General features: G+C 38.6%; 1 protein-coding gene across 1 annotated transcript; it reads left to right on the plus strand.

Annotated features, from left to right (window-relative positions):
- Positions 1-3,104: 3,104 nt before the first annotated feature.
- Positions 3,105-4,644, plus strand: LOC122402683 (keratin, type I cytoskeletal 10-like). Its single transcript, XM_043405672.1, has 3 exons — positions 3,105-3,249; positions 3,539-3,674; positions 4,197-4,644. The coding sequence occupies exons 1-3, from the start codon at positions 3,105-3,107 to the stop codon at positions 4,642-4,644; spliced, it is 729 nt and encodes a 242-aa protein (XP_043261607.1).
- Positions 4,645-15,709: the final 11,065 nt, after the last annotated feature.

The raw sequence follows: 15,709 nt of genomic DNA on the forward strand, positions 1-15,709 counted from the left end.
TGTCAAAAAATCGAACGTTATCTTTAAACATCTTGATTTCCATTGCTAATCTTCAGTTGGAGGATATTAGCAAGAATCGAGGATCAATTACAATTATTTTTAATAGCAATTCATCTGTACTGTGTTAGTTAATTAGGCGTATACTCTCTAATTTAGTTGGAATGATGAAAGGTCCAGGGATAAGTTGTCGAAAAATCGAACGTTATCTTTAAACATCTTGATTTCCATTGCTAATCTTCAGTTGGAGGATATTAGCAAGAATCGAGGATCAATTACAATTATTTTTAATAGCAATTCATCTGTAATGTGTTAGTTAATTAGGCGTATACTGTCTAATTTAGTTGGAATGATGAAAGGTCCAGGGATAAGTTGTCGAAAAATCGAACGTTATCTTTAAACATCTTGATTTCCATTGCTAATCTTCAGTTGGAGGATATTAGCAAGAATCGAGGATCAATTACAATTATTTTTAATAGCAATTCATCTGTAATGTGTCAGTTAATTAGGCGTATACTGTCTAATTTAGTTGGAATGATGAAAGGTCCAGGGATAAGTTGTCGAAAAATCGAACGTTATCTTTAAACATCTTGATTTCCATTGCTAATCTTCAGTTGGAGGATATTAGCAAGAATCGAGGATCAATTACAATTATTTTTAATAGCAATTCATCTGTAATGTGTCAGTTAATTAGGCGTATACTCTCTAATTTAGTTGGAATGATGAAAGGTCCAGGGATAAGGTGTCAAAAAATCGAACGTTATCTTTAAACATCTTGATTTCCATTGCTAATCTTCAGTTGGAGGATATTAGCAAGAATCGAGGATCAATTACAATTATTTTTAATAGCAATTCATCTGTAATGTGTCAGTTAATTAGGCGTATACTCTCTAATTTAGTTGGAATGATGAAAGGTCCAGGGATAAGTTGTCGAAAAATCGAACGTTATCTTTAAACATCTTGATTTCCATTGCTAATCTTCAGTTGGAGGATATTAGCAAGAATCGAGGATCAATTACAATTATTTTTAATAGCAATTCATCTGTACTGTGTTAGTTAATTAGGCGTATACTCTCTAATTTAGTTGGAATGATGAAAGGTCCAGGGATAAGTTGTCGAAAAATCGAACGTTATCTTTAAACATCTTGATTTTCATTGCTAATCTTCAGTTGGAGGATATTAGCAAGAATCGAGGGTCAATTACAATTATTTTTAATAGCAATTCATCTGTACTGTGTTAGTTAATTAGGCGTATACTGTCTAATTTAGTTGGAATGATGAAAGGTCCAGGGATAAGTTGTCGAAAAATCGAACGTTATCTTTCTGTGGTGAATGTATCATTTATATTGATTTTCATGTTCAATTATTAGACTCGAATTTAACTTGAATAATATAAAAATAAAAGTAAATTAATCGTTTTCCATTAAACCCTCGATAAGTTGCAGTATTTTCCATAGTAGAGGACGCGGCCACTAGATGGTGCCATACAATACATAGAAAGACGCGAAAGAAATCTTTTTTTTTCAATACTTTTTATGATTATTTCCAGTGATTTTTGTGTCTGATAAGGGAATAGAATTTTATTATCTGTTTGTTCTTTTTTAACGTTATAAATTGATACGGAATTATTAATTAATGCAGTCCAAAAAAAAAGAGAGGTACTATGGCTACTTACATAGGCGTAAGTGAGATCATTTGAACCTGGACGCCATACTTGATCGAATCTTTAACATCGATTTATTCGAAATTGAAAATACATACGAAAAAATATTATTCTACAGTTTTTATTCATTCGTTCGCATAGATACGCTTCTTTTTAAAGAATTTATTCTCGAAATGACTACCTTTTAATAAAATCCTACCTTTAGGAAAGATACTTTCAGGTCAAGTACAACAACATGTTCTCCAAATACGACAAATCAGTTCTGATTGGTCCCAAGGCAATCTCTCGGAATTGTACTTATTTTTAATATACATCCCACGCGAAAAAAGCAACCTTTGTCGATGACATAGCCACGTAATAAGTGCATAACTTATAATAGTATCTCCTATAATACCTACATTAATAATTATGATTCTCGAAATGGTGAATATCGAAGAATATAGAAAAAAAAAACTATTTATATTATATATCAAACAGCGAATCTATTTTTAAGATCAAATAAGGTTAAATATCTTGGCGTAAATGTAAATAAAAAACCTAGCCTAATTTTAAAAATAATTTACATTTTATAGAAAGATTTGAAAAAAAAATATCGTATTGATAATTGATTATGTATCAATAGTTGACAGTCTGCGAAGAAAATATTAAAAATAACTGCTTTACAAAACCGTGAAATGTTTACTTATTAAAGAATAATAAAATTTTATTTTAAAACTCGAAAAAATTACGAAATTATAGAATATTGTTCAAGCACATTATCTGGGAAAAAGCGCTAGATTTCTTCTCAGAATCGTGTTTCTTTGAACTATCGACACGATATCTAAAAAATTACTGATCCGTTTCAAATTTAACTGTTATTAAATAATTATACACTGTGATCCTAGGTTTAAAATAAGTAAAACACTAAACCTTAAAATCTGATCTAGGATCGACCGGTTGATCCAGGCAACGCGTCATCGAAAACTTTCGAGACTCAGATAAATTTCACATCGAAAAATCCCCGAAAAGTAAAATGAATAAAACATGATCGCCGCGATAGCGTCTCGGTTAGGGGCCAGAGATCACCACTGACACGATTCTCCGACTTTTTCCTCATTCTGTCCCCTACTATCGTACCGCGTAATTCCCCGAAAACAAATTTACGCGCCGGTCCAGTCGAAATTCGTATATTCCGATTAGCGTCCTTAGACGTTCGTACACTTTCTTACGGTCCACTTTCGATCGTCCCTGGACAGTAAGGTCGTCCACTAGTTAGGAGCCAATAACAAATCGGGGTCTTCGATCGTTGAATCTTTCGGGAGCTTTGGACACCCGCAGGGTGTCATCCTTCGATTTCGACGGTGAAGGGATCCTCGTATAAAAACACCGTGCACAGTGAACATTCGTTCATTCATATTTGTGTTTTCGGTCACCAAGTCGAGAGTTCTCCAACAATTTTGTCGACATGTTGAAAACGACGCGATTCCTGCCGATAGTTTTAGTGTTCACGGTCCTATTCAACACGTGTCCAGCTAAACCAACGGGTGTGATCAAGAACCCCGTCTTCCTGAACCCTGTTCACCAACAAGAAATCCCACTTACGGAAACTGGTCAGTTTATTATGCTATAATATCTTGAAAAAAAAGACTAACAATAAGTTATTAACCCATTATTCGCTGAGTTAACTAAGTTACAATTTTACAATTTTTTAACTAATTCATAGTGGTTCGTTACTTCGATAAATGTTCGAGTTACATGAGTTACATGAAGTTTTATATCTTCTCATTAAATTACTATTTTTCTGCATACAAGTTCTTCGATCGTAACAACTAGTGTTTCGTGAACAAGTGATTGCAAATTCCATTTCTCCGAGATAACGATTTTTGTATTTTGTCACAGATACCAAGAGGGAGCAACGATCGCCGCAATTTGGATTCCCGGATGAGGGGACATCCGATTACGGAGACGAACGTCGTAATAATTATCGCAACCACCACAGACCAGGGGGTTGTGGCGAGTTCGGTTGCGAAGGAGGGTATGTATCCATCACATTTTGGGCAATTATTAACCCTTTGTACTCCTATGTAGAGTGACCTGTGATTCGACATCAATTTTTATCTCAGGAGCTCCTTCGTCATGTCCCATTCGACATTTTTTCAAGTCCAAACCAAACAGATATCGTACACTTGAAAATTACAAAACACAACAACAATGTAAATAAAACAGATATTCTAATAGGTAAATTTCAAATAAAACACTTAAAAGCGTTGGGAGCTGCTGGTAACAAAATTTAAATAGAATTCGGAGTGCAAAGGGTTAATGTTAACGTCTGACGTGTTATGAATATCATTTCGATCGGATAGGGAAGCGTTTCGTGCTAGTGAACTGATCGCTAAGGCTTCGTAGCAAGTTGCTATACGTATCTGTATGAGAGTCAGTGAACCGCTTGCGAGAGGAGCGGTCCCTCTGGTAGCGAGTACAGGAGGTGTCGCTACAGTGTTAACAAACATTTTTGCAATTAACGTGACTATTCAATTAACCATTCTATTATTTGTAGGTTTGGACCTGGAGCAGGTGAATTTTATCCCGAAAGTGGCGCAGGTGGTGGTGCAGCGTCAGCTAACGCACAGTCTGGTGGATTAAACGGAGGACTCTTTGGAGGATCTGGCGATGCATTGGCTAATGCACAATCTGGAGGATTCAACGGAGGACTGTTCGGAGGATCTGGCGGTGCCTCAGCCAATGCACAATCTGGTGGATTGAATGGAGGACTGTTTGGAGGAGGATCTGACGGTGCTTCAGCTAACGCTGCATCAGGTGGATTAAACGGAGGACTGTTCGGAGGATCGGGTGCCTCAGCATCCGCGGAGGCAGCTGGAGCGAACGCTGGAGCATACGGAGATGGCGAGAGCCAAGCTAGCGCCCAAAGCGCCAACTTCAACTTAGGACCCTACTCAGCCTCGTTTAGCATTGCTGACTCTTCGTCCAATAGTCAAAGGTACTGAGACTCTCCGCCAGTCTAGACTATTTCTCCCACTCCCTGTCCAGTCGAACGTTTATAAAAGAATAAGTTAGTATAAATAATCGCCATTTTATCATCGACATCACCTTTAAAATTAAACTATACAAATCGACCTAGCCATTGAACGCTCCAAAATCAACCAAAACATTCGATAAGAATTGGTTACTTTTTTGTAACGTTCGTTCCTTCCATTAATAAATAACTTAAATACGAATACATTGCCATTTCCGTCTATTGTTTTTACAAACCATTACAAAATTTTAAATTGTTCCGGAAAAATTAGTTTCGATTGCGGGGAATCGATTCGGAACAAAAATTCTGTTCTTTTTTCTTATTATGTAAATTGTGATTGCTTTTAAAAGAATGTTACAAAAAAATTTTATCACCAGCATTTCTATGTATTGTACATAAAAAAACAGTGAGACATTTCCTTAACAAGTTTTCTTCTATCTGTGGTGGTTTTTCAGATAGCTGAAACTTTAGGGGGTCGTTGCACCCTCTGAATATGAAAACGGTCCTGTAACACGTTCACTGCCAGACCAAAACTCCTCAAATTACAAGGGAAATGAAATTTTGTTTATAGCATACCCGTCATTTCTTATTGAATTTATTTTCACCGACTCGTTAACACTTTACCGACCGTTAGCCTATTAATCGACTTTTTACCGATCAACGCTTTACCGACCGGTAGCTTATTAATCAGTTGGCATGAAAATAAAAAATATCACTAGATTTAACTACCCTATAATAACAGAAAGAGAACAATATAGTAACCACTGTCGCAAAGTTTCATTTAACATAACAAATAACAGAATATTCTCATAAATATCATAATTAATCATAATGTGCACATTTTAAAAATAAACCGATACAATCAATTATACATTTCAAAGAGTTTTTTTTATTTTGAAAGAATTCTTAGAGAAAGTTAATTAAAGGAAATAATTCCTTAATTAACAGAATATTCTCATAAATATCATAATTAATCATAATGTGCACATTTTAAAATTAAACCGAGACAATCAATTATACATTTCAAAGAGTTTTTTTTATTTTGAAAGAATTCTTCGAGAAAGTTAATTAAAGGAAATAATTCCTGAACATATTGGCTGCCAGACCAAACTCTTCAAATTACAAGGAAATGAAATTTTGTTTATAGCATACCCGTCATTTTTTATTGAATTTACATTCACAGACTCGTTAAAATTGAAGGGCCCTACCTAGCTTTATTTTCTTTCATATTTAAGCTTGAGAATTAATTTTTTTAACTCGGCGAAAAGTCGTGTCAGCCATATGTGGGTGACGTGGCAGTCAATGTGTTAAAATGTATAAAAAATTTAGTAGAATCGGAGATGGACAGCTGAAAAACATTCCTTGTGAGTGTTTTTTTGAATTTCGTGTGGAAAAAGGGGTGGTAATTGTGGGAGTAGATCGTCCCTCGATAAGGTTCGCGAGCCAGTGAGCATTAGCGAGGGATTACTGACGCCACAAGTACATAGCAAAGAACACGAGACGCGATCAATTCTCAGAGGCACGCTCGGACCGGCATGCCCCATAACCGACCCCATAAGACTATTAATTGAGTTTACACGCGCGTGTAGTCGGCGCACGCGCCGCGCAGCTTAACGAGCTGCGTGCAGAACCGCAACGAACCGAACTCGACACGAATCGGTTCTTCCTGTAATTCTCTCAGGCATAAAATACCTGGGCGTACGCCTCGTTTCTGTTTACGAGGCGAGAATGCTCGTCAATCCAGCGGCGATTAATTGCTCGAGCCCAGACCTCGACCTCTTCCCCCCCCCTCGATCGCGAAACGTGCATTATGACCGAGCTACTGTACCACGCTATCAACACTGTACCTTTCAGTTATGTTCATCGTGTCAGAGAACCTCAGAGTTTCATTCTCCAGACACGTTATCGACACCTGGGGGAAAATAAATATTCCCTATTTCATCCTGATAACTAGACCGCGGATCTTTATGCAAATTCACAGTTTTATTAATAGAACTAATGAAACGGAAGCTTCGCAGAGGGCTGTCTCAACCTCTAAATATAATATTTCTTATATTTTTGCATGTTAACACTTTACCGACCGGTAAGCGTTGGTCGGTAAAGAAGTTGATTAATACGCTATCGGTCGGTAAAGAAGTCGATTAATAGGCTATCGGTCGGTAATGTGTTAAGTGCATTCTGTAGTTTCTTGAGAATTAAAATTCCCCATAAATGCATAAACATCCGCAGTCTACTAATAACCAATTCAGTTTCAGGACTCGAACGCAATAAATAATAATTATTTGGTAAATATTAATACGAACAATTGGATATATCGATGCAATTCTGTGGTGTGAAAATATTCCTTTTCCTAAAAAAATTTATAATTTTTATTAAAATTATATTTGTCGGCATAAAGACGCCATTGGAGTGCAACGAGTTAATAATAATGGCTTGATAGGAATTTGGTGGAGGAGGATTAGTTAGTTGGTATAATAGTTTCTGCGCGATCCGGAAACGAGATTCCAGCAAGCATCGTGATTATAATTTCCCTACGATTATAGAAAGCCGTAAACCGTTGGAATACGCGCGTTTCATTGGTCGAGAAAGGATCTCGAGATTCTTCCCTTCTTCGACCGTAAACTCACGGCGTGGCGGGTTAACGAACTCTGCCCACTACCGATTTACATTATTACGAGAAAATAAAAACATCATTCAGTTTAAACAGAATCAACGAAATGAACAAATAAAATATAAATTATAATAATTGTGAAATTTTTCTGAGAAAAGAGAACTTTTGGGGTGCAAAGGGTTAAACCAAGAATTTAGGAAATAAGAATATTTAAGTGTGACGTAACTAAAAATGGTCGATGAGTAGTTTAGTTGGTTAAATGGTCGAAGGAGGCAGCTAGTTCCTCGAAGAGAGTTCACGAATGGGAGGTTGACGAACTCGGGGAATTAAAGGAGCAAAATGGTGTACGGAATAGTCTGGTCCAGTGTCACCGGACGAACGATTGCTTTTGAACATCTGTCCAGCAGGTCCCGCGAGCTCGAAGATGCAACAATCTTGGCGCACGTCAGTTCCTTTCGAGTGTCTTTGACGTCTCTGTCCCTCTTTCTTCCCTTTCTCGGGCCTCTCGGCCCGAGGCCACGAAGGAAGAGGCCCGCTCACAAAGCCAAGCTTGGGCCTACGCGTTGATTATTCAAAAGTTGCGCTCGCGCGTTCCTCCGGTACGGTTGTCTGCGAGCAGAGTCTCGTAAACTCGCGTACTGCCCTATACGGCATTGTCCTATTGAGCACCGCTCCTTTTCGTACGGTGTGAAAAAGAATGGACAAAGGGAAAATGAATCTTCTTGGTTCTCAGGCGATAGGCAGACGGCCAGGCAGACGGATTAACTCGTTTTAAAGGGATCCGGACACCATATTGTCGGTGCACCGGGGTACTTGTACCTCCATACAGGATCAACGCAGAACGCAGCCAAGGGGCCCCGCCTGGCCAACGAACCGGTCTGTTTTCATCCCGAAATGCGCCTACACAGGGACCCCTCGTTCCTTCCAAGACCCTCTCATTTATTATCCAATCGAATAGAAAATAACATATTATAGTTTACGGCTCTATGCAGACCAGCTAAATTCACTTCACTTCGAATCATTTTATGGCCATTCTGAAATTCACGAGGATAAAATCTCCAATTTCGTTGAAAACAAACGAAATTTCTCAGTCCAGGGGATTTCGGAAATTTCAAACAAATTGCTTTGTTATTATTTATGTTATTTTTGGTAGCATACAACAAGATCAAATCTTCCCTAAATCGCTTAATAATTGGAGACAGGGAATGGAATCTCCAGCCTTATTAGTGGGTAAACAATTTAAAAATGTCAACATCAAGTTGGCTTTGCCAAAGGAATGTTTGAAATATTGCTTCGAGTTGCAGTAGAAAACAACCTAATATTCTAGAGTTATCAAGAATTGTGACCAATTATTCTTTTAATATCAAAGGAAAGCAAGTTTTAGGTACGATTATTGTCATAAAGACTCTGTTGTATTTCTCTTAATAATACTTTATCTTTATTAAACGTAGGAGTACTAAGTTATGAGAACCATGTAGGGACAAAACGCGGAATATACATAAGTAGGGTTGGAAAAGGGTGAGACAGAAAGTGAGCTTCCAAAATGAATCAGTGGACAAGGTTCTCAAAGGTTCAAGGAAAGGAATTTGAGGATATCAACTATCGATTTGTCAAAAATAATTGAAATGGTCCTGGTCCTGGTCGACTTGTCAGACCCTGAACACCTTTTAAGTCGCCTTTTCCCCTATATCTAAAATGTCAACCTGGGCCTTCTTTTAATTTCCTTCTTGGTCATCGTTAATGTATTCTTTAGATATTCTGGCGATGATAGTAACCATCGAGGATTCAGGATAGGTTCTAGCGATTAGTGGAGTACCAATAGAAATCCCTATAATCACCTTTTCGCCTATATCTAAAATGTCAACCTGGGCCTTCTTTTAATTCCCTTCTTGGTCATCGTTATTGTATTCTTTAGATATTCTGGCGATGATAGTAACCATCGAGGATTCAGGATAGGTTCTAGCGATTAGTGGAGTACCAATGGAAATCCCTATAAACACCTTTTCCCTTATATCTAAAATGTCAACCTGGGCCTTCTTTTAATTTCCTTCTTGGTCATCGTTATTGTATTCTTTAGATATTCTGGCGATTATAGTAACCATCGAGGATTCAGGATAGGTTCTAGCGATTAGTGGAGTACCTATGGAAATCCCTATAATCACCTTTTCCCCTATATCTAAAATGTCAACCTGGGCCTTCTTTTAATTTCCTTCTTGGTCATCGTTAATGTTTTCTTTAGATATTCTGGCGATTATAGTAACCATCGAGGATTCAGGATAGGTTCTAGCGATTAGTGGAGTACCTATGGAAATCCCTATAATCACCTTTTCGCCTATATCTAAAATGTCAACCTGGGCCTTCTTTTAATTCCCTTCTTGGTCATCGTTATTGTATTCTTTAGATATTCTGGCGATGATAGTAACCATCGAGGATTCAGGATAGGTTCTAGCGATTAGTGGAGTACCTATAATCACCTTTTCCCCAATATCTAAAATGTCAACCTGGGCCTTCTTTTAATTCCCTTCTTGGCCATCGTTATTGTATTCTTTAGATATTCTGGCGATGATAGTAACCATCGAGGATTCAGGATAGGTTCTAGCGATTAGTGGAGTACCTATGGAAATCCCTATAATCACCTTTTCCCCTATATCTAAAATGTCAACCTGGGCCTTCTTTTAATTCCTTTCTTGGTCATCGTTATTGTATTCTTTAGATATTCTGGCGATGATAGTAACCATCGAGGATTCAGGATAGGTTCTAGCGATTAGTGGAGTACCAATGGAAATCCCTATAATCACCTTTTCGCCTATATCTAAAATGTCAACCTGGGCCTTCTTTTAATTTCCTTCTTGGTCATCGTTAATGTTTTCTTTAGATATTCTGGCGATTATAGTAACCATCGAGGATTCAGGATAGGTTCTAGCGATTAGTGGAGTACCTATGGAAATCCCTATAAACACCTTTTCCCCTATATCTAAAATGTCAACCTGGGCCTTCTTTTAATTTCCTTCTTGGCCATCGTTATTGTATTCTTTAGATATTCTGGCGATTATAGTAACCATCGAGGATTCAGGATAGGTTCTAGCGATTAGTGGAGTACCAATGGAAATCCCTATAATCACCTTTTCGCCTATATCTAAAATGTCAACCTGGGCCTTCTTTTAATTCCCTTCTTGGCCATCGTTATTGTATTCTTTAGATATTCTGGCGATGATAGTAACCATCGAGGATTCAGGATAGGTTCTAGCGATTAGTGGAGTACCAATGGAAATCCCTATAATCACCTTTTCGCCTATATCTAAAATGTCAACCTGGGCCTTCTTTTAATTCCCTTCTTGGTCATCGTTATTGTATTCTTTAGATATTCTGGCGATGATAGTAACCATCGAGGATTCAGGATGGGTTCTAGCGATTAGTGAAGTACCTATAATCACCTTTTCCCCAATATCTAAAATGTCAACCTGGGCCTTCTTTTAATTCCCTTCTTGGCCATCGTTAATGTATTCTTTAGATATTCTGGCGATGATAGTAACCATCGAGGATTCAGGATAGGTTCTAGCGATTAGTGGAGTACCAATAGAAATCCCTATAATCACCTTTTCGCCTATATCTAAAATGTCAACCTGGGCCTTCTTTTAATTCCCTTCTTGGTCATCGTTATTGTATTCTTTAGATATTCTGGCGATGATAGTAACCATCGAGGATTCAGGATAGGTTCTAGCGATTAGTGGAGTACCAATGGAAATCCCTATAAACACCTTTTCCCTTATATCTAAAATGTCAACCTGGGCCTTCTTTTAATTTCCTTCTTGGCCATCGTTATTGTATTCTTTAGATATTCTGGCGATGATAGTAACCATCGAGGATTCAGGATAGGTTCTAGCGATTAGTGGAGTACCAATGGAAATCCCTATAAACACCTTTTCCCTTATATCTAAAATGTCAACCTGGGCCTTCTTTTAATTTCCTTCTTGGTCATCGTTAATGTTTTCTTTAGATATTCTGGCGATTATAGTAACCATCGAGGATTCAGGATAGGTTCTAGCGATTAGTGGAGTACCTATGGAAATCCCTATAATCACCTTTTCGCCTATATCTAAAATGTCAACCTGGGCCTTCTTTTAATTCCCTTCTTGGTCATCGTTATTGTATTCTTTAGATATTCTGGCGATGATAGTAACCATCGAGGATTCAGGATAGGTTCTAGCGATTAGTGGAGTACCTATGGAAATCCCTATAATCGCGTCTATACGCGAACCTATGTTCGGACTTTTGGGAGGTTTTATTAACACAATAATCGCGTTTCAGGTAGAATAACCGGTATTAAGTCAATTATGCTTTCTCCTTGAAGGTCTGGATCAGCAATTTCGTTCCTCTTTTCTTTGCAACGATCTGACAGTAGCTCGACCAAAATTATTGTTATTAACTTTGTTTTTCAAGTGCATTGAAAGAGCACTGTGCGCCTGAATCGTACTTTTTTTCAAAGAAACCACAAAGTATTTGAATTCTTAATCTTCCTTATGTACTTGTACGCTTTTCAAGTGTGCAAATTTTTATGTAACAACAAAATTAACACTCAAAAAGTTGGAAGTTGAGACACATGTCATGTTTATATGTGAACATTAATTTAAAATTTACATAAAAAAGGAGTTAGTTATTGAGAATTGTTGGGCACAATTATTATTAAGGGGGGACAATTTCAGATCATTGAATAATTAAATTTATTTATTTTCATCGTAAAATAGTAAAAATTCATCGTCATAAATTTATCGTTTATTAGCAGTTATACGAACAATAGGTGGAGCAACAAAATATTAAAAGAAAATATTTCTCATTGTTTGTCAATATTGTAAAATAAAATTTATTCTTTTCGCAATAAATATTATGAAATATACTTATATAATTTGCTATTATTACAAGACAGTGCAAACGTCAATATAAAGGTAATATATTGTTTAAACAGTGTGAAGGAGCGAAATAATCGCGACGAAGGACAATCCAGCGAATCCAACTCGACAATCAGGCTAATTTACCACAGTCCAAGACATTATTACGAACTACACGGCGAATCGTTCAAATAACATCACTCATGGGGACTCATGAATTACAATCATTAAATGCGCCGGGTCAAGTGAATCCCGGTATGTAAATTGCACGGAGTCTCCCTTTCAGGAGTCATCTCGGAGGGGTTAAAGATCACAAGTGGTTCCATACCGTAGTTTTATTTATGCGCAAAACCTACGCTCGGGAGAGTGCAGATCTCAGATTATGCGTACCGAAACCACCAACTCCTGTTATTGCGTCCAAACAAACAAAACCTGGTAATAGGATTAGGGAGTCGACAGAGAACATCGCGTCAAGGAATTATAGGGTTGATGCATAATTATCCGGCGTTTTCTCAACAAATTTTATTTAACAGAATTAATAACGATATTTGACAAAAACTTGTTTAAACGATTATTCGGGAGCGTAGTCACCGTCTACTTCAATTACTGCTTCCCATTTGCTTGGCAGACGGTCGATTCCTCGAGCGACGAAGACACGATTCTTAGAGACGATCCACGCTTTGACATCGGCCACCAAGTCATCCAAATCGTCGTAAATCTTATTCATTTGCCAGTTTTTCAAAGAGCGGTTGACGTGATAGTCCGTAGGTACTTCGGTCGGTGGTATTGTTACAGTGAAACACCGAAATCTGGAGAATGTCTACTTTCACCGGTGAATGTCAACATTCACATAGTCGCTTAGTGTATGTCCGAAATATTTGCTAAACACCCTTATTTCTGACTTACACCGGTAAATGTTGACATTTACCATGCACTAATGGTGAGTGTTGAACATGTTGGAGATTTATATTTTCTTCTTCGTAATTCAGTCGCTATAAAACGTCACAAGGGTGACGTAACTTTTTCGCCTCTCTTTCTGAAAGGATCTAACCCAGACCTAACCCAGACCTAACCCAGACCTAACCCAGAACTAACCCAGACTTAATTCAGACCTAACCCAGACCTAACCCAGACTCAATTCAGACCTAACCCAGACCTAACCCAGACTCAATTCAGACCTAACCCAGACCTAACCCAGACTTAATTCAGACCTAACCCAGACCTAACCCTGACTTAATTCAGACTTATTCCAGACCTAACCCAGACCAATTCATCGCTGATAACGGGGGTTAGGTCTGGGTTAGGTCTGGGTTAGGTCTGGAATAAGTCTGAATTAAGTCTGGGTTAGGTCTGGGTTAGGTCTGGGTTAGGTCTGGGTTAGATCTGGAATAAGTCTGAATTAAGTCTGGGTTAGGTCTGGGTTAGGTCTGGGTTAGGTCTGGGTTATGTCTGGGTTAGGTCTGGGTTAGGTCTGGATTAGATCTGGATTAGATCTGGGTTAGGTCTGGATTAGATCTGGATTAGATCTGGGTTAGGTCTGGATTAGATCTGGGTTAGGTCTCATTTACACTGTTGTTGTATTTTGTAATTTCCAAGTGTATGATATCTGTTTGGTTTGGACTTGAAATAATGTCGAGTGAGACTTGACGAAGGTGCTCCTGAGATCAAAATTGATGTCGAATCACACTCGACATAGGAGTGCAAAGGGTTAAGATAATTTGGATTATTAACTAATCCAGACCTAACCCCGACTTAACCCAGACCTAAACCAGACCTAACCCAGATCTAATTCAGATCTAATCCAGACCTAACCCAGAGCTAACTCAGATCTAATCCAGACCTAACCCAGACCTAACTCAGCTCTAACTCAGATCTAATCCAGACCTAACCCAGACCTAACCCAGATCTAGAGTCTGAATAAGGTTTTCGACACGCATTTTTCTAAAACAATACAGAAGATTATTTTCATACAAAAATAATAAACAAAACGCTACTTTTCACTGATGAAAAACGAGCCGATATAAACGCCGGATAATTATGCATCAACCTTATAGTTTCTAATCATCTTGCTATTAGAGATTAACGTGAATTGTCGAGGATCTTGGAGTTCACGCGACACAAGTTGAAAAAACTATTTTCCAGAGGTTCCCGGTGATCCATCGAGTGATCGTCTGACCCTAATTTATTCCGTCGTCGTGGATTGTCGAGGATCTTGGAGTTCACGCGATACAAGTTGAAAAAACTCTGAATTTGCCAAAGGTTCCGGTGATCCATCGAGTGATCGTCTGACCCTAATTTATTCCGTCGTCGTGGATTGTCGAGGATCTTGGAGTTTACGCGAGACAAGTTGAAAAAACTATTTTCCAGAGGTTCCCGGTGATCCATCGAGTGATCGTCTGACCCTGATTTATTCCGTCGGCGATCGGTTGGGTCCCGTCCGTGGCCATTGTTTACAAACATTGTACGTCACTAGGTATAAGTAAATAAAGGAACCAGGGCGGAGAGGAGCGTAGAGGGCGGCGTGGCGCGCCACCCTCCGTCGATGAGATTTCCTGGGAGCGAGTTCCCTTTGTCCGTACGGCAACCACCAGATGTTCTCGGAAATAAAACCGACAAAATATCGCGACGGTGCATCGAGAGATACGGGGGTTGGACGAGCACGGTCGAGGAAGGATGGAAGAGGACGGAGGAAGGGACCGAAGGGCCCGAGAATTAACAGCACAAAGGGAGGCCAAAGAGTGGAGAGGGCTTGGAAAAAGCGAACACCTAAAAATTGGGATCCGAAGAGCAGCGTGCAATGACCGGACGATCTGCACACGCGATATTCGACGCAGGGCTGCATTATTCGCGACCCCGTCCTGCAAACTTTCTCCCACCGAAGAAAGCCTGTTACTTCATGCAAATTAACCTCTTTCCACCATTACCTTTCACTTATACCCGAAATCATTTCCACCTCGATGAAAATATCCCCACTTTCAAACCGTTTTCTAATCCGTAAACGCGAGCTCATCAAAAAGCACATGTTTCTGTCGAGGATTCACATTTAAGGGCTACTTTCCATACCTACATCGAACTAATCCCATACCTAGAAACAAATGAGAAAAGCAATGATGAGAGCTCATAAACTGCGTGAAGAAAACAAATTGAAACTTCATCACTCTCGATCTTAGAAAAACAGTCGATTTTGGAAAAAGATATTACGAATGCGAAGAGTATAAATGGTAATAAAGCAATGTATGCGGTTTAAAAGAAATATAACTAAACTAGCATGCCCCGTCTCGGCTTCGCCCGACCTTGTGCAAAAGCAATTTATGACCAAACGATCGTCCTGACATGTATATCCGCGATAATGCAATTCTCTCGCGAGAAAGCGCTCGAGAAGCTTCGCCACCTGGCGGTAACATCGCAGTACTGCTACGAGTGAGGTATCGCGCGGGCCAAATACATTTTATATAGGGAAAACACACCATCATAAAAGTGCGCGTATAACGCATATTCGTAGAAATTTTTCGATGTTTTTTTTTTTATAAACCATCAGT

The sequence above is a fragment of the Colletes gigas genome, unplaced genomic scaffold, assembly GCF_013123115.1.
Source record: "Colletes gigas isolate AHSC1104 unplaced genomic scaffold, ASM1312311v1 Colletes_gigas_Sc00038, whole genome shotgun sequence".
NCBI classification, from domain to species: Eukaryota; Metazoa; Arthropoda; class Insecta; order Hymenoptera; family Colletidae; genus Colletes; species Colletes gigas.